Below are 22,584 nucleotides of genomic sequence, written 5' to 3' on the forward strand. Positions count from 1 at the left end.
ATATAGGAGTCATGACATGAGCCAGGGTAGCCTGCAAACACACTCATGATCTTAAGATTTGCATCACAGACCACCTGCACGTTGGTACTTGTGCTTCCATGTCGGTTATAATAGGAACGGGCAGTATCCCGAGGTAGTCTCAGCGGAATGTGCGTGCAGTCAATAGCACCAAGCACATTTGGCATGCATGCAATGCGATGGAATGCTACCCTAACATCATGCCACTCTGTCTCCTGGCTTGGTAAGCAGATTGAGGCATCTATATGTGGCAGAAAAGCTTCAAGCACCTGGGTCAGGTACCTGGACAGTGTGGGCTGAGATATGCCAATGCCTTGGGCAGTGACATGTTGAAAACTGCCAGACGCCAGAAAGTACAACACAGCCAGCAGTTTGTGCAGGCCTAAGACAGTGCATGAGCGTCCTGTCACAGGATCTAGCTCCAGTCTAATGAGCCCATACAGACGGAGAATGTTGGTACGATTAAGCCGGAACATCTGTATAACCACATCATCCGGCAATGCGTCTAAACATAAACGCGGCCTAAATAAACGAGGCCGACGCAGCCTCTGTGATACCCGCTGGACCTGCTGGTCATGCTCAGTTTCATGATGCCGGCGTCTTCTTCCTTGGCACAGCCAAGACATCAGCTGTCTCAAAGCCCACACTGAAGCACCCTGATATAGCATATAGTCTGCCATGCTAGAAGTCAGGAAGTGTTTGTAGGTGGATATTTGCCTTTTATAAGGCACACATTTGTGATTACAAAGGTCTGTGATGTGTTGTTAAAATGAAAACACATGTGTTCCATTGAAGCAGGTGAAATACACTTCAAAATACACCTTTTCAAGGAGGGTGTATTTTATTTCACGATTTTTTTTACGAATTGTAGTTGTTTACGATTCCTATTTTACAACTTCACGAATACGAATTTTTAGTACATGATGAAAAGACGGCTAGCCAATGCAAAAATCATTCGTATTCTATCGATGGTGTAGACTTTTCGTACACATGCGTAGTCGTATTTTTATATACGAATACGACCTCTATATGACAAGTTTACGCCAAGACACATTTCACGATTATACGATTTTTTCACTTGTTAAATTAACATTTCACGAATACGACAGAAATTCACGCCAATTTGCCTACGAATACGACTTTTTACAATTTTAAAATACGAATCCATTTTGGTAAATTTCCCCCTATTTGTTGGATATTGTGCATGAACTTTCTCTTTGGGCACCAGGGTAAGCTGCTATTGAGTCTATGTGAGTGCTGGCTGACTTGAATTAATATAAATATATACACAACACAATAGTGATATGGCGCTTAAATGTTATGATTTAAACCAGAATGTAAGGTATTACAGTCCAAGATCCAATGAAGCAAAGAGAAGATTTTGTCCAAACGTATTTCATTTCAATTGTCCTTCAATAGGCTGGCATAGAATGTACACTAGAGTGTTCCTCAAGTATGAGTACATAACAGAAAACTTCCAACGCGTTTTGTCTAGAACAGACTTCATCAGGGATAAAATTATATGTCTTCAAATAGAGATGGTTCTCTATGGAGAGTATATATCCAATATATTGAAAAAGGTATCCTCTTCTGTGTACAACCAATTTTTTATAAATAAAGGATTTGATCTTAGAAGAATTAGTTAAAAAATAATGGTGAATACACCAGGGAAACTGCTGTATCTCTCGCCCACGTTGCTTGATCCCGGGGTTTGTTTCCTGCACTGAGTGCCGTAACACTAGGGTTTCAGCGTTGGTCAAGTTTGTGTGCTAGTCCATGCCGGTAGGTGCCTGTTTTAAATGGGTCAACGAAGTGTGTGCTTCGACTCCCAGCCAGGAGGAGCTGCTCAGGGCGAAGTGGATGGAGTGATAGGCTTTTGTGTTTGAGAGATATGGTGCTTTTTCTAACATGTTCAGCCCAAATGGGCCTTCCTCCTGAGAGGTGTGGTATCTTCAGTACTGGGTTTTTATTCTGTGCTCAAAAGTCCCACCTATATTATGATTGGTTCGGAAGTGCTAACTTAGGGCGTGGTCATGAATTTGCACAAGAGGCAGTGATTTATAGTGTAACTGTCCATTGCACAGAGTGAATGCAGTATGTTCATCTTTTGCATAATTAGTGACATCACTGAGGTCTGACACACGAACCTTTTAGCAGCAATCAGTGATTATACTCGTAAGTGAGGATGTGGGCTGTAATGTAGATCTAATTCTGCTTCTGGTGGTCATAAATATTCAGAACACGCTCACACTTCACTTGTATGCTTTATTGATTTTACACCGGTTTATGCATTATTAGGCATTGCTTAATCTATATTGTTAATTTATTCAGCAATAATCCCACAAAGCAGAGATCCGTTTATTAGCAACTAGACATGTTGAGGAAAATAATCGCAGTGCTTTTAGTTTCTGTAGGAGTTTGCCAGTAATTCCGGAATTGTGGAGGCATTGTAGAGCTGCAGGCAAGGCCAGGACCACAATCCTCACACGCATTCGCTGGAGCATTAGTTAATGTATTGTCTGTATTCATTCAGGTTACCTTTTTAGGTTTCCCAGATACAGATATTGTACTTGTGACTTCCTGCGATTGTCAACAACAATTCTCATCACTTATGACTGTTGTACAAAATCGACCTCAATCTGTCTCAATCCAGGAATCCGTACATACTGCATAAAATCAAACGTGTAATGTACATTCCCTCGGTGACTGCAATGTTTTCACAGACTCTGGCGAGATCGGGCCGGCTGTTGTTACCTCTGCCTTTCATTATTTGCTGTTTGCAAAAACAAATGCTGTAGATGCTGCATTTACCATTGACAACTATTGAGGTGTAAACTCTGGGTTTAGACTCTTGGTTCAGCTAAGGATCTGGACATCATTAAGTGACTGATTTGCATTTTTTTCCTGATTTAAGGGATACGTATTATCAGGGCCGGATTAAGGGAGGGGGGGAGGTCAGTACCCCTGGGCCCCCCTCTATCTAGGGCCCCCTGTGGTCAGCATGGTGTTGTTGTTTTTTTGTTTTGTTTATATTTTATTTTTTTAAGCTAAAGGTTTTGTGCATAGCAGTGGGGTAGTGCTGCAGCTTCACCTATCTGCCAATGTGACTATCATAAATGGTGCTGAGCATCGGGAGCCAAGGAACACTGCCCACACAAGTGTGCAGTGCATTGCTTGGAGTTGACCCATGAGATTTTGCCCAATAGGTCAGAGGCTTGGAAGTTTGTGCTGAGCTTTGATTGATGGAGCTCATCACATGCTTCTCAAGCCCATGGAAGAAAGCAGCAGCGGCCTCGTCGTGGGAGGGTTTTTAATCAGGCAGCACTGAGCCTGTGAGGTCTCCTATAGTGTAATGTACTGATCAAAAGTTTACATACCCTGAAGATTTTGGTCTCATACTGTAACATGCACACAAGTTGACACAATTTGGGTTTGAATGGCTACTAAAGGTAACCATCCTCGCCTGTGATCTGTTTGCTTGTAATCAGTGTCTGTGTGTGTATAAAAGGTCAGTGAGTTTCTGGTCTCCTGAAAGACCCTTGCATCTTTCATCCAGTGCTGCACTGACGTGTCTGGATTCTGAGTCATGAGGAAAGCAAAAGAATTATCAAAGGATCTTCGAGAAAAGGTAATTCAACTGTATTAAACAGGAAAGGGATATACAAAGATATCCAAGCAATTGAGAATGCCAATCAGCACTGTTCAAACACCAATTAAGAAGTGGAAAATGAGGGATTCTGTGGAAACCAAATCAACAAAAAATTCAGCCACAACTGTCAGGAAAATTGTTCAGGATGCAAAGGAAAATCGACAAATAACTTTAGCTGAAATACAGGACTCTCTGAAAAAAGTTGTGTGGTTGTTTCAAGATGCACAAAAAGGAGGCATTTGAAGAAAAATGGGTTGCATGGTCGAGTCGCCAGAAGAAAGCCATTACTAAGCAAATGCCACAAAGCATCCCGCTTACAATACTTCAAACAGCACAGAGACCAGCCTCAAAACTTCTGGAACAAAGTCATTTGGAGTGATGAGACCAAAATTTAACTTTTTGGCCCCAACCATAAACGTTCGATTTGGAGAGGAGTCAACAAGGTCTATGATGAAAGGTACACCAATCCTATTGGGAAACACAGAGGTGGATCACTGATGTTTTGGGGATGTGTGAGCTACAAAGGCACTGGAAACTTGGTCAAAATTGATGGCAAGATGAATGCAGCATGTTATCAGAAAAGACTGGAGGAACATTTGCAATCATCAGCACGGAAGTTGCGAATGTGAAGTACATGGACTTTCCAACATGACAATGATCCAAAACACATGGCCAAGTCATTGGCTACAGCATTGTCATTGGCTACAGCAGAATAAAGTGAAGGTTCTGGAGTGGCCATCTCAGTCTCCTGACCTCAAAATTATTGAGCCACTCTGGAGAGATCTCAAACATGCAGTTCATGCAAGACAGCCCAAGAATTTACAGCAACTGGAGGCTTTCTACCAAGAAGAATGGGCAGCTTTACCATCTGAGAAAATGAAGAGCCTCATCCACAACTACCACAAAAGACTTCAAGCTGTCATTGATGTTAAGGGGGGCAATACACGGTATTAAGAACTAGGGTATATAAACTTTTGACCAGGTTCGTCTGGGTAGTTTCTGTTGTCATTATGATCTAAAAAGAGTGAACACAGTTGTTTGACAATAAATGGCTTCACCCAACCATTAACCATAAGTGAAAGAAAAGTTTGTGAGTTATCATTCATATGCTCTGACAAAGGGCCATAAAATCACAAATTCTGCTAGGGTATGTAAACGTATGAGCACAACTGTATACATTCCCACTCATTCTCCTGTAGATAGAATAGTGGAAGAACCAGCACTCCAGGTAGAAAGATCCAATGTAATTTTATTAAGGCATGAGAGAAATGCACACACACGGCCCAAGAGCCCCTGAGGAAGAATGCTGTGTGCAGTTGAAACAGCTGTTGGGCCGTTTGTGTACATTTCTCTCATGCTTTAATAAAATTACATTGGATCTTTCTACCTGGAGTGCCGGTTCTTCCAGTATTCTGTCTACAGGAGGGTGAGTGGGAATATTTATCTTTTATGAACTGTGCGCCACAAATACAAACATTTACTACAGGAGGAAACTGTGTGCAGTCTTCAATGACCTCATACATACAGTATATACATATACTGTATATTTTTATATATATATATATATATATATTATATATATATATATATATATATATATATATATGTGTGTGCGTGCTTGTGGCAGGGTCCCTCTTGGTGCTCTGCTTCCCACATAGGGTCTATAGGCTGCTGGGTTCATTGACTTGTGCTTCTATTGTCGCAGCCTGTGAGTGTGAGCCTGGGCACGGGAAAGTACAGGGACCAACAGAAAGCAGTTTGACTTGTTCCCTGTATTGGTATTGTTTAATCCTTATTGTCTACAAACCCAGTTCGTCGTGCCAACTGAAGCATAAGGAGCAGAATAATCAGTAGAATTTGGTGGAAGTATTTCAAAGTTGAATACAAACATAAGAGGCAAAGAAAACCAGTTTAATTGGATGCACCCATCCCTCCACACACAGAATAAGGAACATTTACATTTTACCCAAGAATCAATTTCCTCAGTCTTGTACCATGTGTCACTATTTATGTATGTATTGGGTATAAATTAATAGCTCTTCGTTATTCAATATCTTGCCCTTAATTGGGCCTTTTTTTGAGCAAAACGTAATTAAAATAAAAAAATGTTTTGTATTATATATTCCCTTTATGAGAGGGTTATCTTAGTTGGACACTACAGGGTAATAACGCACCTACAAGAGTCCCTTCACAATAGTCTTCTCCTGGATGCCAGGTTAGTGCATATCATTGTATGTTATCTCTTATTTATTAAGGATCTTGGGGGGGGGGGGGATGCTCTAACATCCGCACCCCCTTACTACAGCACATCGTCGCAGATCGCCTACATAATTATTGCATATGCTCTAACATATGTGATAATTATGGCAAAGGACAGCTCTTGCGTTAAGAGCTGTCCTTTGTGGGAGCTGTCAGCCGGCAGGTCCCGGCGGCTCCCCCCTTCCTTCCTTACCCAGCGCTACTGCTGCTGCGCCGGGCTTTCCTCCTCCCTGCACCCAGAAGAGGATCATAGTGCAGGGAGGAGGAGGAGGTCACAGGTCCAGGCAGCACAGCTCTGTGCTGCCTGGACACAGGTGAGGGGGGGGGTCGGTGCGGGACGGTGCTGGGTCGCGGTAGAAGCCCATAGGCTTCTATGGCGCATCGCCAGATTTTTATGGTGATGCCCCCCGTCGCGATAAGCCGGTGGGGGATGCTTAGATCCCCAAAATGCGGTAAAAACCCGATAACTTGGTTTTGACCGCATTTTTAGTTTAGAGAATCTCCCCCAATAGTAGGAAGAAATGTAATCTCACAGGTAGATACAGTATTATCACACCAATATCCGAGGTTAATCTGGTCACTTGAAGTGACTCAAACTCTTTAGTGATTTAAGCATATGTAGCATACAGTATATATCGTACATATCAAAGTAATCATAAATGTGTTCTAATACACTGATCAGAATATAATAATAGGTCGACAGGCTGACACTGCAGCCGTCTCTCTCCTCAGATCAGCACACTGCATTGAGCAGCTTGTGCTGAGCTGGGGAGAGAGGCTGTACTACAGTGGCAGTCTGTCCTCTCTCTCTCTCCCACTGCCAGGCTCCCTGGCGCCACTGCCTGTAGGTTGTCTGTAGCAATGTTTAGCTGACCTGGAGTTTCTCATGGTTAAGCACAGACCTATTTATTTGCCTGTATCCATACGGATGCAGTAGCAAAGGATGCAATGAAAAAGCTTTACAAGAGCTATTGGTAAACAGCAGACTGCTCATCCCGAGGTGCATTTATTGTCGCTGGAGACTTTAACCATGCCAACGTAAAAACAGTTCTTCCTAAGTTTCACCTGTGTTAACAAGCGGAGACAAACCTTCCCTCGCCCCGTGTATACAGGGCATTACTCATACATCGATTGAAGACGGTAGTTAGATATATTAAGATTTGGCCATTGGGGATAATTCTGCATTGCAGGAAAAGTTTAGACATAGGGACTGGAGTATGTTTGAGGGGCAGGCTGCTGGGGGCCAGCATGTGGATATTAAACGTTTTAATTCTTTATGCACATTTTGGCAGAGAGAACGATGGGAACCTGAGTAGATAGCCTTTGGATCATCAAACTCTGTCATTTACATGTCCAAAGGTGTGTGTGTGTGTGTGGTATTGAGCCAAATGAAAGTAAGTAAATCTTCTGGACCCGATGGTATCCTGGGGCATGTACTTAAGCCATGCAGAGAGGAGTTGGTGGAGGTTCTCAAGGAAATTTTTTATCTTTTTTTTTAAAACATATGTCTATTCTTCCTATACAGAAGAATCCCAGTCCAACTGGTATGAATGATGTTTTGAGCATCTGGTCCTAGAGCATTCAGGGGTCAGTCTTCACCTACAGTGGATACCAGTTTGCATACCAAAGTAACGTGTCACGACCACCATGGCTGCTACCCAGTTCCCCTATGCTGTGCCTAGCCCTAAGACTTATGTCAGCGTGTCTCCTGTCACAGCGCTCACCTCCGCTCCTGTTCCATGTGCTGGTGGTGTGCATACTCTCGCACTGTCACCACCAGGTGACAGTGGTGGCGTGTACTCCGGTGCCATGCAGGGTCTGGGTGGCGTGGGATATGAGCTGCCATGACAAGTCTGTGCTTGGTTTGGTCTCTGGCTGGAATCACTGGCAGCAGCGCATGTGCGCACAATCCCCGCCAGCTGGTTTCCGTCGCCTCCGCTGGCGGCGGCCATGTTTTGGGATCCGTCAGCCTATACTGCGTGGCTCCACCTAGAGCTGTCAAACAGCCATAAAATCACCGCACAGCTCACCCTTCAAGTACTGACTTGCCGGGCAAGACCGGCAGTCAGTACAATGATGTCCATCCCTATGCATTATTGCTCACTCCTGGGTGTCTGTAGCATTTCCTACAGTTCCTGCGCCTCTGGTGAAGTCATCCTCTACTCCTGCTGATCGTCTCACTGCTATACCTGTGTACCACGGAACCTGCTGCCGCCTTAACAGACTGGATAAGGTTAGCCCCCCAAAGGGGTATTATCTTTCTCCTCACTACCTGACGGTTATTCTCTACGGTTACTCCTGGTTCTGCAGCGACGATCCAATTCAGCAAAGTCATTCAGACTTCATCATTATTCCCTCGTTCAATTCTTTACCCAATCTTCATCAAACCATCCAATTATTCATCCAATCTTCATTCAACCATCCAATTATTCTTCCAATCATCCAATCTTCATCCAATCATTCAAGTCTTCATCCAATCATCCAATTCTTCAACCACTCTTCAATACTTCTTTCAATTACCAAGCATCTTCAACTTCTTCAATAAAGTATTGCATATCAGTGACTTTTATCATACCAAAACTACAGTATTATTATTGTGTCATTATTACAACCTGTACCGCAGTACCTTCATTAAATAAGGTTTTACTTTATCTCATTGCTTCACTCCCTTCTGTCGTTAATGCAACAACCTTATATTAAAGCACCCAGCCTCCGTTACACTCCAGCTGGTGCTTCACGAAACGTGACATAACAGAAGTACAGAAGCTGCGGTCTATCGCTGCACAGAACTAACACACCTGGACAGAAGAAAACTCCTATGCTCAGCGGCTGTATTTAATATCATTATCCTGACAAGGTTAATCACTAACATTTTAGACTTGGAAATCAATAGTTCCATATGTAATTGGATTATAGAGTTCCTGACCAACAGACCTGTTGATGTAAGGGATGGTCGGGATCCATCTGTTCTTCTACCCTTACACATAGCACATGAGTACCCCAGGGCTGTGTGCTGAGTCTATTTCTCTATTCCATCTATACCTCTGATTGTTCACCAGCCTACAGATAGAAATATAAATATGCAACATTATCAACTAAATCAACCTACTGTATATGATTTATAAAAAAAAAAAAGAGAAAATATCAATATAGGACCTCTGTTCTCCTACATATTCATGCGCAAGAGGACATTGCTAACAACTCGCGGTAGCGCCCATTGTTAATGATATAGTGCACGGGTGTCAAACACAAGGCCCGCGGGCCAAATCCTGCCTGCCAGACCTCGTCATGTGGCACGCGCGAGGAGATAGCAAGCAGGGCAGTGTGTCCCAGCTCCTGCCTAGGCCACCTCCTCTCACCCACCCCACCACGGCCGCCTTACCTGTTCCTCCACTGTCGGCGGCCATGTTCCTGTAGGCACATATGTATGCGGCTACAGAAACATGGCCGCCGGCCTCCACGGCTACGTGGAGGAGGGCCCGGCCGCCTGTTCCCTCTGATGCCCGGCAGTGACAGACACTGGGTGGGGACGTCATGACGATGACGCCGCCCGCCCATGCGTCTGTAGAGAAGTAGGAGCAGGCAGGGAAGCTGGACCGGGAGTCGGGGACCGTGTGGCCGCAGCAAGCAGTGAAGAAAAGCTGGAAGCCGCAGCAGCTGCAGGACAGACGGAGAAACAGTAAGTGAGGATGAGGATCACACTCACAATAAAAAAAAAATATATATCTGCTGTTTCCTGAGGTGTCCCCGTGTATAATAATAATAATGCCATGACACCACGGGCTGCTCCTCCTGTATAATCATTTATGTGTCATGGCATTACTTTTATTATATTATACAGGGGGAGCAGTCTGTGGTGTCATGGCATTATTATTATACAGGGGGAGCAGCCTGTGGTGTCATGACATTCATTTTATATTATACAGGGGGAGCAGCCTGTGGTGTCATGGCATTATAATTATACAGGGGGACCTACAGATACAACCGGCCCTTTGAGGGTGACCAAACTGCTGATGCGGCCCCCGATGAATTTGAGTTTGACACCCCTGATATAGTGCATGCACACTGGACGATATATATACAAAATTGTTGTTACAACTGATCGATATCGTTCAAAGCATTGTCCATTATGTAGTCCACATTAGAAATGCAAAATGACCCACAATCCGGATCCACCCTAAATGTCCTCTGTGTGGAAAGTCCTCCCACTGTCTCACATGTTCTTACTCTTTCCTTATTCCCACAAACATTTGGGCAGCCCCTAGGCATTTATTACCTGTTATTTTTTTATATAGCGCACATATATTCTGCAGTGCTTTACAGAGAATCACATCAGTCCCTGCCCCAGTGGAGCGTACAATCTATATTCCCTACCACATGTACACGCGCACACACATACACATTCATTCTAGTGGTAATTTTGTTTGGATCCAATTAACCAACCAGTATATTTTTGGATTGTGGGAGGAAGACTGAGTACCCAGAGGAAACCCACGCAAGCACGGGGAGAATATACAAACTCTGCACAGTTAGGGCCATGGTGGGAATGGAACCCATGACCTCAGCGCTGTGAGGCAGTAATGCTAACCATTGCACCAGTAGGCAGCGTTTATATGTTTTTGTATGCATTTTGTTTATTTGTTGTGTAAGTATTCTGTTTGCATTGCTATTAAGGTAACTTTTACAAATTGTTCCAGCCACTTATCAGCGCTGTTAAATGATTACAGACTTGTCATTGTTATCATATGTTTAGCCATCTGGCCTAATTCCAGACTTTTAGTCAAACTCTTACCTTTTTTTTTCAGAATAGGTTCCTGGTGTCAGTGATTTTTTTTTTTTATCTACATAACTCCAGATGTGTCTAATTTAACTAAGCTTTTTATGATTAGAAAGAGAATCCTAGGGGTATATTTACTAAAGAGTGGATTTCTAGATGAGTTGATGTTACCCATAGTAACCAGATTTTAGCTATTATCTTCTAGAAGGTGGTAGATAAATAAGTAGAATCTGGTTTCTATGGGCAACTTGTGAGGGTCCAGGGTGTCCTCACCTCCCTGAGATAGTTTGTAAAATGACAGATGTTGATTGGTTGCACTGAGGTAGATGTACAGTATGAAGCAGTGATAAGGGAGAAGTGAGCCAGAAGACAAGTGGCCCATGGCAACCAATCAGCTGCTCTGTATAATTTTATATTATGCAAATTATAGATGTTACTTCAGTGCTGATTGGTTGCCATGGGACACTTCTCCTCTGGTTCACTTCCCCCTTATCATTGCTTCATACATCTACCACTTTATATCTCTACAGTCTTTGATAAATCTCCTCAGGGCCAGATGTACTAAGCTTGAAAAGTGATATAATGGAGAGAAAAAACCACCAGCCAATCAGCAGCTAATTGCCATGTTACAGGCTGTGTTTGTAAAATGACAAGTAGGAGATGATCGTGAGATGATTGTATAATGGTCGCGCGATCTGTTGGAGCACACAATCTGATCACAATCTGTGCCCAGTTGAATGGCTCTTTTACAAATACTGACTGCAGCAGGTAGGAATTCCAAAACGATGAAATGACCAGCGGGGACACGCATCGGATCAGAATCAGATCTAAAACATGCCAAAACATGCCCAGTTTACATACAATCGGTCAAAATTGCATCGAAATTGACGGGAATGAGGCCAATTCGTTCTGGTGTGCACCCAGCACGGAGTGTCTATACATCAGAAAGACCGATCTTATGGAGCCCATACACGGTCCGTTGTGTATGGCTTCGTTCTGTACTATGCGATGCGCGCTCCCGCGCATCACATAGTACGGTACAAAAAGTATGTGCTGCACATACTTTTTGTACTAGCTACACATCGGATCGCAGTGCATGTACTAGGGATGCGATCCGATCCGATTAACGGACCGTGTATGGGGGGCATTACAATCATGATTGTGTCCAACTTTCCCTTCAAATCCCCGGCAGTCCTTGGTGGTTTTTGGACACACAATGTACTCACAATCTGTCATACAATCCATCTGCTGCATGATTGTATGATTGAAGCCTCATTTAAATAGGGGGCTGGCCTACTAGGACTAAGGATAGAAGTACCAAAAATACTTTTTTTATTTTTTTTATTTACAGGTCGCCAGTAACTACCAATCTGCAGACATCTGCTGTGTTATGCCATTATTAAATAGCCCGAATGCAGCAATCCTCTGAAAACTGTTTTCATAGTAGTGACAGAATTGTGCAAAAGGACGTCCACCGCTCTCTTCAGCCGCCCGCCCGTCTGCTGCTTAGAAACTTCTGCGGCTCCCGGCATCTTCACTGCCACGGGCTGCCCGGAAGCTGCACCTCTCTTCTCTGCTAGTCAGGGAGGGAGGGTCACATGACTCTGGTTGTATGAGCCATCTAAAGACAGATTGCATGTGCTTAAAAGCACATGCAGTCTGCTCCCAATCCCAACTGATCTGACGTGCAGCATGTCAGATCAGAGGATCAATCCTCCAATCTCCCAGGGCCGGGAGATTGTGTGATTGTATGATTCTGTACACACAATGTGCACACAATCTGCATACAATCCATCTTACAATCAATTGAGATTGTATGATTGGGTGCAATGTCTTTCTGATGTATGGCCAACTTAAGTTGCTTATGCTTCATAAAAAGAATTTCTAAGGAAGTGAAACGCGTTGCACAGAGTAATAAGCAGTGTCTTCCTTTCACTCTGAGTAGCAATGTACATCAAGCTTCACATCTTTACTGTAAATGTCTGTTTCCTGACATGCAGAGTTACATATTGGCGGCTTGCAGTGGTGCGTGACTGTGACTGTACCTGCTATGCTTGCTTGACAAATGTTTTACTCCAAAGGAAAAATGTAGCTTTTGTCTGACAATGACACAGTGTGATTTTATTGCGATCAACATAACTTTTTTCCTACACAATTGTCGATGTGACCTGAAGTGCGGCTGTGTATGTTCCAGGCAAACATGTCAAAATTCACAGAAACTTGGTTATGAAGGAAAACAGTGTTTAATTATTCCATCATTCCGTCACTGGGGAGAAGTAATACTCACAGATACTGAATCTGTAACAATGACAAAACCAGACGTTTCTCAGGTGAACACCAGATCACTCTTTGTGAATTGGCTGTTGGGCTACTTACATACTGGTAAAACTTTTTACTAGCATTTTGCTATTTACAGGTTGTTCAGGGATGGTTATGGTAAGACCTATACATTTTTATAGTATGAATTGTTGTGGCTGTGATGCTTCAGGGCATCACTGTATATTCATACTTACCAACTTTTAACGTTGCCTCTTCGGGTAAAGCCCGGAGAGGAGACCCAATGCTGCACATTGGGGGGCGGGGGCGAGGAGGACGTAACAAAGCCACCAAACCACATAAATTCCATGATTCACGGGTCCGTGGGGAGGAGGTGGGGCTAAAATGATGCAAAATTATCCAATTTGTGTCACTTAAGTCCCGTCCCCTCCTCACGATCCCGCACGATTTTGTCAGCTCCTGAGGGTGCGGGCGGATTGAGAAGCATGCAGTAGACTAGCCAGCCTTCCCCAGGGGGGGAGACACAATTTTCAGCGGGCCTATCGGCCATATTTTCAATCCGTGCAGCCTTTATCAGATCCGTGCAGGCTTCTCTGTGTAAAAAAAAGATTAAATAAATAATTGAAAAAAATATCATGGGGTCCTGGTTTTAGAAATTCAGGGGCCAAACAATGTGAGATTTCTCCTTATTTCTAAAACCAGCACCAGGCTCGAGTGCCGGTCCTGGTTCCCAAAATACGGGGGGACATCGTATTTTGAGAACCAGTACCGGGCCCAAACAGTCAGCAGGGTACATGCGGGGGAAACTTTTTATATAAGTTTCCCCGGCCAAAGCATTCACCCCCTGACTGGTCAGCCTGGGCTGGGGGATTGGGGATCCCCCAATAAAGACTTCCCCCCTCCAGAATTACCACAGCCCAAGCTGAAGCCCAGGGCTGTCCCAGGTGCCCCAGGGCGGTGGGCACTGGGCTGGTGATTTAAGTGTAAAAATAGATCTACAACTATTGTGGTACGTTGTGGAACTACAAGTCCCAGCAAGCCTGCACAGCAGGTAAAAACAAAAAACCGAGACAACGTGCATACATAAACGGCAGCGGATTGTCAGAAAATGGTCGGGAATTCGACAATCCGTGGCGGTTTCCGACAAAATGGATTCAACTTTTAAAAAAGTTGGATCTGAGAGCCTTCAATGCTGTTGTTATCAGCAGCATTGAACGGGTAAGTGCCGACATTTTCCCTGTCAGAAAATATCGGCACACATTGAATTACAGCATGGTTTTGGCACGAGAAAGGGAGTAATAGAAGAAAGACAATGGTACTGGGGCTGATTCAGCCCCAGACTCCGCTTCATTGCGCTACAGTTGACCAATGTTTTCTAGACTTTGCATGGGCCATGTTCCTTGATGTCACTGCAATCCCAGGCATAAAGCTTTGTACGCTGCAGCTTATTGACAAACTGCAGGGGAGGAAAGGTTTTTTCTCAAGGCGGAGGTGTTGCATTCATTTTGGGGAAGTGACAAAGCCAGAGACTGTCTTCTGACTGGATGACGCAACCATGATGTGGGTCTCATCTGACCTACGTTTTAAGATGTTAGGCCGTGCTCGACTGTTCCCAGAGTGCTGGACATGCAGATAACCAGGCATGATGTGCAGTCATGGCCCAAAAATGTGTCCACCAGGGGGTTTGGCCTTGCAGTACATGAGAACATGACCCATTTTTTAGGTGCACACATGAATGTCCAAACATGATCATAGGCCATGCTCCCTGATTGTGAGGCCATGCCCCCTAAGTTTGGGCTCACGACTACATGCCCGCACAATCATCCTACCTGCTCCCACACAAACTTTGGGAGGTATGCATTGTGTTAGTTATCTGCAATCGAACATTCGATAAAGCTAATTGCAGAGACAGTATGCTGAAGCAACTGCTAAAAACATATTAGTAACAGATATTCAGATGTATGCCAGGTGGTCACACATGGGTGTATACCGTAGGTCAGTACAAGCTTAGCACAAACCTCAAGATGAACAGGTTTATGTAACAAGAGCTAAGCAAACATCTCACACAATACTCAGGACATTAATCAGACAGAGCTTATTTATAGGCCCAACCAGGAAACCGGATACAAGATGTGTTCTTCCAAGAAACTTCTGGCCATCTTGGCTAAGAGCAACCTTAAGTGCAGAGTTTTAGATACAATAGTGACCTCTGGTGGCTGGAGGTGAAGTTGTCAGATTATTACTGCAATAGAAGCTAGAAATAAACAGACCAGAAAAAAACATTAATTATCCAGCTATTTCAAAGCCACAATCTTACATTGAGGCTGATTCCAGACTTGGGCAATGTTATTATGTAAAAGATAGGTCATATGGCATTGGCTACCAAAGAATTCCAAAATAATTTCTTGACCTTTAGCATGTTGAACTAGACACTGTCAACCTAATTGCTGTTGACCCTATGATCCATATCTCCTACAGGCCAATAAGTTATTCAAAGCCCTAAAATCAGGCTTGCCTACCCTCCCGGAATGGCCGCGAGCCTCGGGTCCGCCTCCCGGGAAGGTGGGCAAGTCTCCCGCTTTTTGTTCATCGCCCCCGCTCCCTCCATGCCCGCTGGAATAATTAGCGCAAATTGCAGGTCCGCAGTTAGGGGGCGGGGCTTAAGTGACGCGATCTCAGCATTTAAGCCCCGCCCCCTCTCTGCGGTCTGCAAATCACTGAGTTTTCTGGCATGGGGGGGGCAGAGTGATGTCAGCATTGCCTCCGCCCCCCTGACGTGTTTCCTCTCCGGGCTTCTCCCAGAGAGGTGAAAGTTAAAGTAGGCAAGTATGACTAAAATGTTAACACTAGGCAACAGCCAAAAAGGATCCTACTTAAAAACAACCAATTCTTACTGATTTCAATGCGCTGAACACGAATATGACGTTTAAAATTGTTTTTTAGTTCAAGTTTGGAAGATTCCCAGCGATGAACTAAGGCAATGGATAGAGATGGACAAGCATTTCAGTACTTTAGGCTCTGAAGCAAAAATCGAGGAGGGCATCTTTGTTGGACCACAAACGCGAAATCTCTTCAAGGACAAAGATTTTGATAGTATAATAACAGGTGATGACAAGACAGCTTGAAACAATTTTTGTCTGGTAGCAAAAAAACTTTTTGGGAAATAAGGCGCAAAGTTCGTTGAACTGGTTGAAAATATGATTTCCTCATATCAGATACTTGGGTGCAATAGGTCTTTGAAGATGCATTTTCTTCATTCTCACTTAGATTTTTCCGAGCTCACTGCGGCGCCGTTAGTGATGTACACGGTGAACGTTGTCACCAGGATATTTCTGAGATGGAAAAGAGATACCAGGGGAAATGGAATGCTTCAATGCTAGATGACTATTGTTGGACACTTGGCAGAGATGCCCCGGAAATAGCGTACAAGCAACTTGCCAAAGGAAAGCGGCATTAAAAGCAATGATTTGTATTGCTGTTAATGTTGTGTATGTATATTAAGCTATTTGTTTTGGAAAACAACAAATGAGAATAACTATAAAGAACGGCCACAAATCTTTCAATTTAATTGTCATTTTCAGCACCCTAAATTCTATGAATAAACATATGTCATTTTTAGGATCCAAATTTTTTAAAAATTTGTTGTCCAGTGTAATGGATAAAGACAGATGGCAGCCGGTGCAAACCTTAGTACCTGTATGTCAAACAGTGCATAGGCCTTAAATCCATGATGTCATGAATCCTATAAGTAGATACTGGTGTGCTATACGAGACCTGAACATTGCCCATGTCTATTATTAATCTTTAATATTTATTTTATTGACTTAGGGTGGTAAAACTACCACTTGCAAAATTATACATGGCAGTCCTGGCCACCGGGACATCAGTGCGACCTCTGACCCTGACTGAATGCACTGCAGTGCGTGTGCATGCATCCTATCTGTATCCTGTATCCTTTATAGTGGAGGACATGCCCCATAGTGACTTCTACACTGAGACTGTGTATGATACAGCAGGGGCACCGCCAATACCACTGTGTCATCACAGTGTGAGAATAGGTGTAAAATTAATGTGTGTAGAATAAAGTTTTACTGTTTTCTGTGTCTGTGTTTTTTTTTAACATTCTTTTTACAGGTGGACTACAAACCCAAGGGGGCCCATTAAGGCCCCGCATGCTGGGACTTGTAGTTCACCTGTAAAAAGCAATGTTTAAAAAAAAACTTTTACACATATCAGCCCAGCGTCCACCGTTCATGGACGCTGGGGACAGCCCTGGGCTTCAGCCCTGAATTGGGAGGGTCTCCACTCCCCCGGGTACCCAGTCCAGGGCTGACCAGCCACAGTGAGCATGATACGGCCTGGGGACCTTAGGTAAAAAAGTGTCCCCTGGCTGTGGCATGACACCATCGGCTGTTGGAGCCCGGTGCTGGTTCCAAACTTTGGGGGACCCCCAGTTTTTTTGTCGCCCATATTTTTGGAACCAGGACTGGACCATGAGTCTGGGGCTGGTTTAAGAAATACAGGGGGACCCCTACGCATTTTTTTTGGAACCAGGTCCGGCTCAATGAGCCCGGGGCTGGTTATGCTCTGTAGGGGGGACCTCACGCTGTTTAAAAAAAAAAAACACATTACCATGTCTCCCAAATCACACCCAAATTCGCACATTTTCATGACTAAAATTCGCACATTTTCATGACTAAAAATTGCACCATATTGCATTTTTTTGCTGCGAATTCGCATCTCACTAAATATGTGAATGCAGGCAAAAAAATGCGAGTTAAGTAAAAGTGTGTTAAGGTGCGATTTCAGAAAATTACTAAAAATCATATCCCATTAAAACTCACCCTGAGTGTCCAATAATTTGTTACATTAATAGGAAAGTCTAAATAAACAATGTCCCAGCAGGAAGCAGCATCCCGCTACATGCTGCTTACCCTTTTGCCGTAGTGTAGCAGTGATGAGGCGTGTCGCGGCTGCGGAGGCTGGTGTCCATGTAGTGAGACACCGCCTGGCTCCACATTCTCCTGGTGCACATGACTCCCAGGATGCCGCTCTCGCAAGAGTTCTGCAATCCGGAGTCACTGCCGCAGTGAGACTATGCGCTCAACTCCTGGCCGGGAGGGGACTCTAAAGGGTGTTCTGATGTTGCTGGTGTTAATGCGATCTCTGCAGGAGGTCCCAATGCGTTCCAGCCTAATGGCCTTTTTCCAGGGTTGGTTATTCAGGAAACTGTTTTCCTGGCCAGTGGCTCAAATAACGACCTCAATAACCATAGCATTTCATACTTGGAAAATTTCAATACTAGTGGAGCCGTATCTCTACTTGTCCGGAGCTCCTGCCCACCCTGTACCAGTAATTTCCTGGCTGTTATAAACTTCGTAGCCGGACAGCGTTGTGTTGCCACACAAGGTGACACCAACTGTATTCTGACATCAGTTTTGTCCTCTTGCACGGTGCTGCAGAAACTTTGTGACTGACATGGTTGTGCACTTGGGCTCTGATTCAGACCTGATCGGTGGGCCCCATAACACCCCGCAAATGCGAATTCCTGCCCATTTGCAGCCAATTCTTTCACAGCCATAGTGGAAAACCGAGTTGGAAAACCATTCGCAAACACCCACCATCTACGGATTTCCCCCTCTGTTTGCAGAGAAGAGTAAGCCAGGACTCGCTGCGTTGGCCGTGGGGATAAGACTGCTGCTGATGACATTGGTGTCCTTCCCCTCTAACAGCCGGTGAATGCCTGTGTTTTCTAGGGCACTTCCTGAAAATGCAGTGTTACCGCCCCCAAATCGCCAGAGGGTGTCAATAACCCTGGTAGCAGCTAATGACTGATAGCCATCTCTGGCTGCCTACGTACAGATGGCTTATGCATGAGTACAGTGCGCATGCGCGGCCATCTGAATCGGCAGGGCTGCGAATTTGCAGCTCTGTGCTCTGGTCTGAATCAGGCCCTTGGTACAAATGACTACTTTCCTTTTTGAGTTTGGCAATTGTAAATGTCGCTGTTAAATTGCAATAGAGCATGGTATTATTGCTAAACCGCGTATGAAGTAAACGTTTTAAAGGTGTCAGGAGAGGCAGCTCAATCAGCTCAACCTATGATTTTATGTCAATAAGAACATTACGGCTGTGCAGAATATAATCTAGCAAAGCCTTCTGTGGCCATAACATTTCAGTATCTTATTCTATCATCCTTACAGATAATTTACTGCCAATTAACCTTGGCCATAAGCTCTTCCAGAGCAGGATTAACTGCTTATCCAGTATGTCCACAAGAATTCATTTGCTGTCGGACTTTAATTCAACAACAACAACAAAATGAAACAAGTTACATGTGCGGCGAAGCAGGGTTCGTTCTGCCCGGAACCTCTCCCGCGCACAATAGATTACGTTCTCTGTCATTCTGTAATTCCACATTCCGATCTCACACTTGTCATCCCATGACAACCAGCCGATGGGAGCAAGGAATAAAGTGCTCTACGTATCAAAGTCTTTGCTAGGATCATACAGAATCACACAGAGTATACAGGAATACCAGTGTTATATTAACTTTGGCTCCCCTGGCTGCTACCACAGGCTGCTCCCGTTGTATAATACCATACTACCATTGCCCTGCAATTCATTCACAACACTTTCAGACAGAAAAATCCCAAAAACCCAGGTATTTCCCGGATACAAAAACCCGGGTACAACTAGGCAGCAAGGGGCTGACCCCCTTTCACACAGGAGCAAAAACCCAGGTATTTCCCGTGTCGACCCCTTTCACACAGAAGCCGGATTTTTCCTGCAAAACTCTGTGTGTCATAAGAAAAGGACAGTTTTAAAGGCACACAGAGATGAGATCATGAAAAGTGGGAGGTGTCTGCTAACTGCATTGCATTAAACATGGCTGACAAGTTGCAGAACACCCTCTCTATTAACCTAAATACTATGACACAGTAGAAGTAGAAGGACACATTGGTTGTATGTTTGAAAGAACTTGTTTTATTTTTCACAAAATATGTTTTATGCAGTTCACTTTAAATATAAAATGTTTTCAAATATAAATCTTTAGTGGTCATAAATACCCTTTCAACACTGAAACAACATTGAACTATTGCAACACGATGTAGAATATGTATTTAGCATAGGTCTACTATCAGTGGTGGGTGAATAGGTTGTGCTGCCATCCAAGCTGGTATTGTATAGGGGAGACACACACCTAGTCTGACTGTCCAGCAGCCACACATTTTCATCCGGCACTGTATATATAGATAAACACTTGTATTTGCAATTTTTGGTACCTGTAGGGCACAGGTCTTCAACCTGTGGCCCTCCAGATGTTGTGGAACTACATGTCCCAGCATGCCCTGAGTTTTTTTGCCATCCTACTATAGAAAAAAATGTGGCAATGCATGGTGGGACATGTAGTTTCACAACATCTGGAGGGCCACAGGTTGAAGACCTGTGCTGTAGGGCAATTCGAAACACTCTGGCTCCTGCCGGGCAGTGAAAACCCGCACGGCCAGGAATCTGTGCCGCACACAGCAGTTTACAATGGTGGGATTCGGCTGAAACCAGGCGGCCTGGGTGAATGGTCACATCTGTGCCCATTATTAACTACGGTGTGTGGCATGGCTTCCTGGCCGTGCGGGGTTTCGCCATCCGACAGGAGTCGGAGTGTGTGAAATAGCCCTTAGTACACCCCAAAAAAATATAAATATATAAATATAAGCCCCAAACAGGGAATTTTTTTATTGCCTTAAAGATAAAGAAGAAGGCATACTGTGTACACATTATAGATTATGTTCAGCCACATATCTAGAGAATACTCTATTTGGACACATTTAAATAAAAAAAAGTTTGAGAACTTTGATTCAGCTCCAAACTGAAGAACCAAATGAGCTTTTTTGAGGCTCATAAACTAAAGAACCACAATACTCTACTGTGTACATTAAAATGGAACACAGCATTTAACGGGCCTTGTAAGTGCCACTTTTTAAGCAAGAAAAATTGAACGAGCCCAGAAAAAATATAAAAAGAACAACCATATAGCAACATTACTACAAATGCCTGTAGGCAGTGCTGATTACAGTGCAAACAGGAGTGTTATGATTACTGGCATTCACTGAATCATCAGCATAATTTTTCACATTGCCATATTGCCTACTATATCCTGTGCCATTGACAGTATCATGCACTGTCTCCTGTGGACTGGTATTGGCATGTGGCCTACTTGGCTGTGCGGCATGTGAAAAATTATTGCCCATGTTTTCAGTATAACTACGCCCTTGGCCCTGCACAGTAGTTTGGCTTGAATTTGAAGGCATAAATGTATGGCCTCTGTGTGGTGGATTACAATAATCACCCTCAGTGTACGGACTACACATCTTGTAAGGGTGCGGATTCTGTAATGTAGACACCATATTGGTAAGGAAGGTCATCTGTGCATCTCGATTTTCACGCGCTATGCGTTCGTGCAGACCCACCAACTGTGTGAGAAAGGAATCTTGCAACTGTCTCTCGTTGTCAAAGAAGCGCTGCAGTCGGGCATCCTCTTGAGTTTGAAATTCAAGATCGGACTCTCGGAGATGATCTACCAGGATTCTTGACATTGAGCGCGTAGCAAGCTCCATCTTTGACGTTTTTTTCTTCCTTGCAGGTACATCAAATACTAAAAATAAAGGAAAAATCATTACAATCGAATAGCTGCCATGCCAGTGTATATATATATATATATATATATAGAGAGAGAGAGAGAGAGAGAGAGAGAGATAGAGATAGAGAGAGACACTACTACTACTGGTTCCCACAATACCCCTCTCCAGGGCACACCACACATGTGCTGTAGTAGTGGATGCGGGGTTGTTACCTGTGTTACAGTGGGACTACAGGTCCCAGCAAGCCTGCAACACATGCTGATACTTGGGAGAACCACAGGTACCAGCATGTGGGGCATTAAAGGCCTGCTGATACCTATAGCCCCCTGTACATCTATTAAAATAGATACACAAACAATACTTGAAAAACTTACTGTTACGACGCAACGTTGGGGTCTCAGTCTGTGCAGGAGTTGGTGTCCCAGATGGAGTAATGGTGCTGGCTCCACTGTCCTCAGCCTCTATTGGATCAATTGGGTCCTCCATGGCAGCAATAGGATCAGGGATGCTGTTGTCTATGCTGTCTTCCAACTCCATTATAGGTGGGCAAGATGGGCGGCATTCTGGAGTTATGCTCCGTGATGAAGCTGCACTGGATGATGATATGGCAACAGGGTTCACCAGGGCAGAATTGCCAAAGACCTCGTTACATTGGTCGAAGTAAACCCATTCCATCCTCCCAGCACCACTTTTCCTCCTGTTGTTGTCACAAACTTTGTTGTAGTACCTGCGCAGAGCTTTTAGTTTGTTGACCACCTGTTGCTGGGTACGCACAATGCCCCTGGAAGTGAGGACCTTGGCAATATTGGTGTAGACTACAGCGTCCTTCACTGTGCCAGTAATCTGTTTGCGGATTTCTTCCTCCCCTCTGACATTGAGCAGCTCACGGATCTCCTCATCTTTCCAGTGTGCCATGGCCATTTACTGCTGCACTGCACGCCTCTGCCACGTGCGCTCAGCCA

General features: G+C 44.2%; 1 protein-coding gene across 1 annotated transcript; it reads right to left on the bottom strand.

Moving 5' to 3' along the window:
• Positions 1–21,025: 21,025 nt before the first annotated feature.
• LOC146005683 (uncharacterized) lies at positions 21,026–22,159 on the bottom strand. The gene is made up of 2 exons (XM_083145107.1): positions 21,997–22,159; positions 21,026–21,636 (listed from the first exon to the last, which is right to left on the bottom strand). The coding sequence occupies exons 1-2, from the start codon at positions 22,157–22,159 to the stop codon at positions 21,026–21,028; spliced, it is 774 nt and encodes a 257-aa protein (XP_083001233.1).
• Between the last annotated feature and the right edge of the window lie 425 nt (positions 22,160–22,584).

Source organism: Crinia signifera, chromosome 5, assembly GCF_055691185.1.
Source record: "Crinia signifera chromosome 5, ASM5569118v1, whole genome shotgun sequence".
In the NCBI taxonomy this organism is placed as follows: Eukaryota; Metazoa; Chordata; class Amphibia; order Anura; family Myobatrachidae; genus Crinia; species Crinia signifera.

Bases quoted from the DNA above. Each gene is read 5' to 3' on its own strand.
- LOC146005683 (XM_083145107.1), bottom strand. From the start codon at position 22,159: ATGGAGTTGGAAGACAGCATAGACAACAGCATCCCTGATCCTATTGCT. The intron at 21,637-21,996 runs GTAAGTTTTTCA...CTTTATTTTTAG, and splicing joins CCCAACGTTGCGTCGTAACA to TATTTGATGTACCTGCAAGG.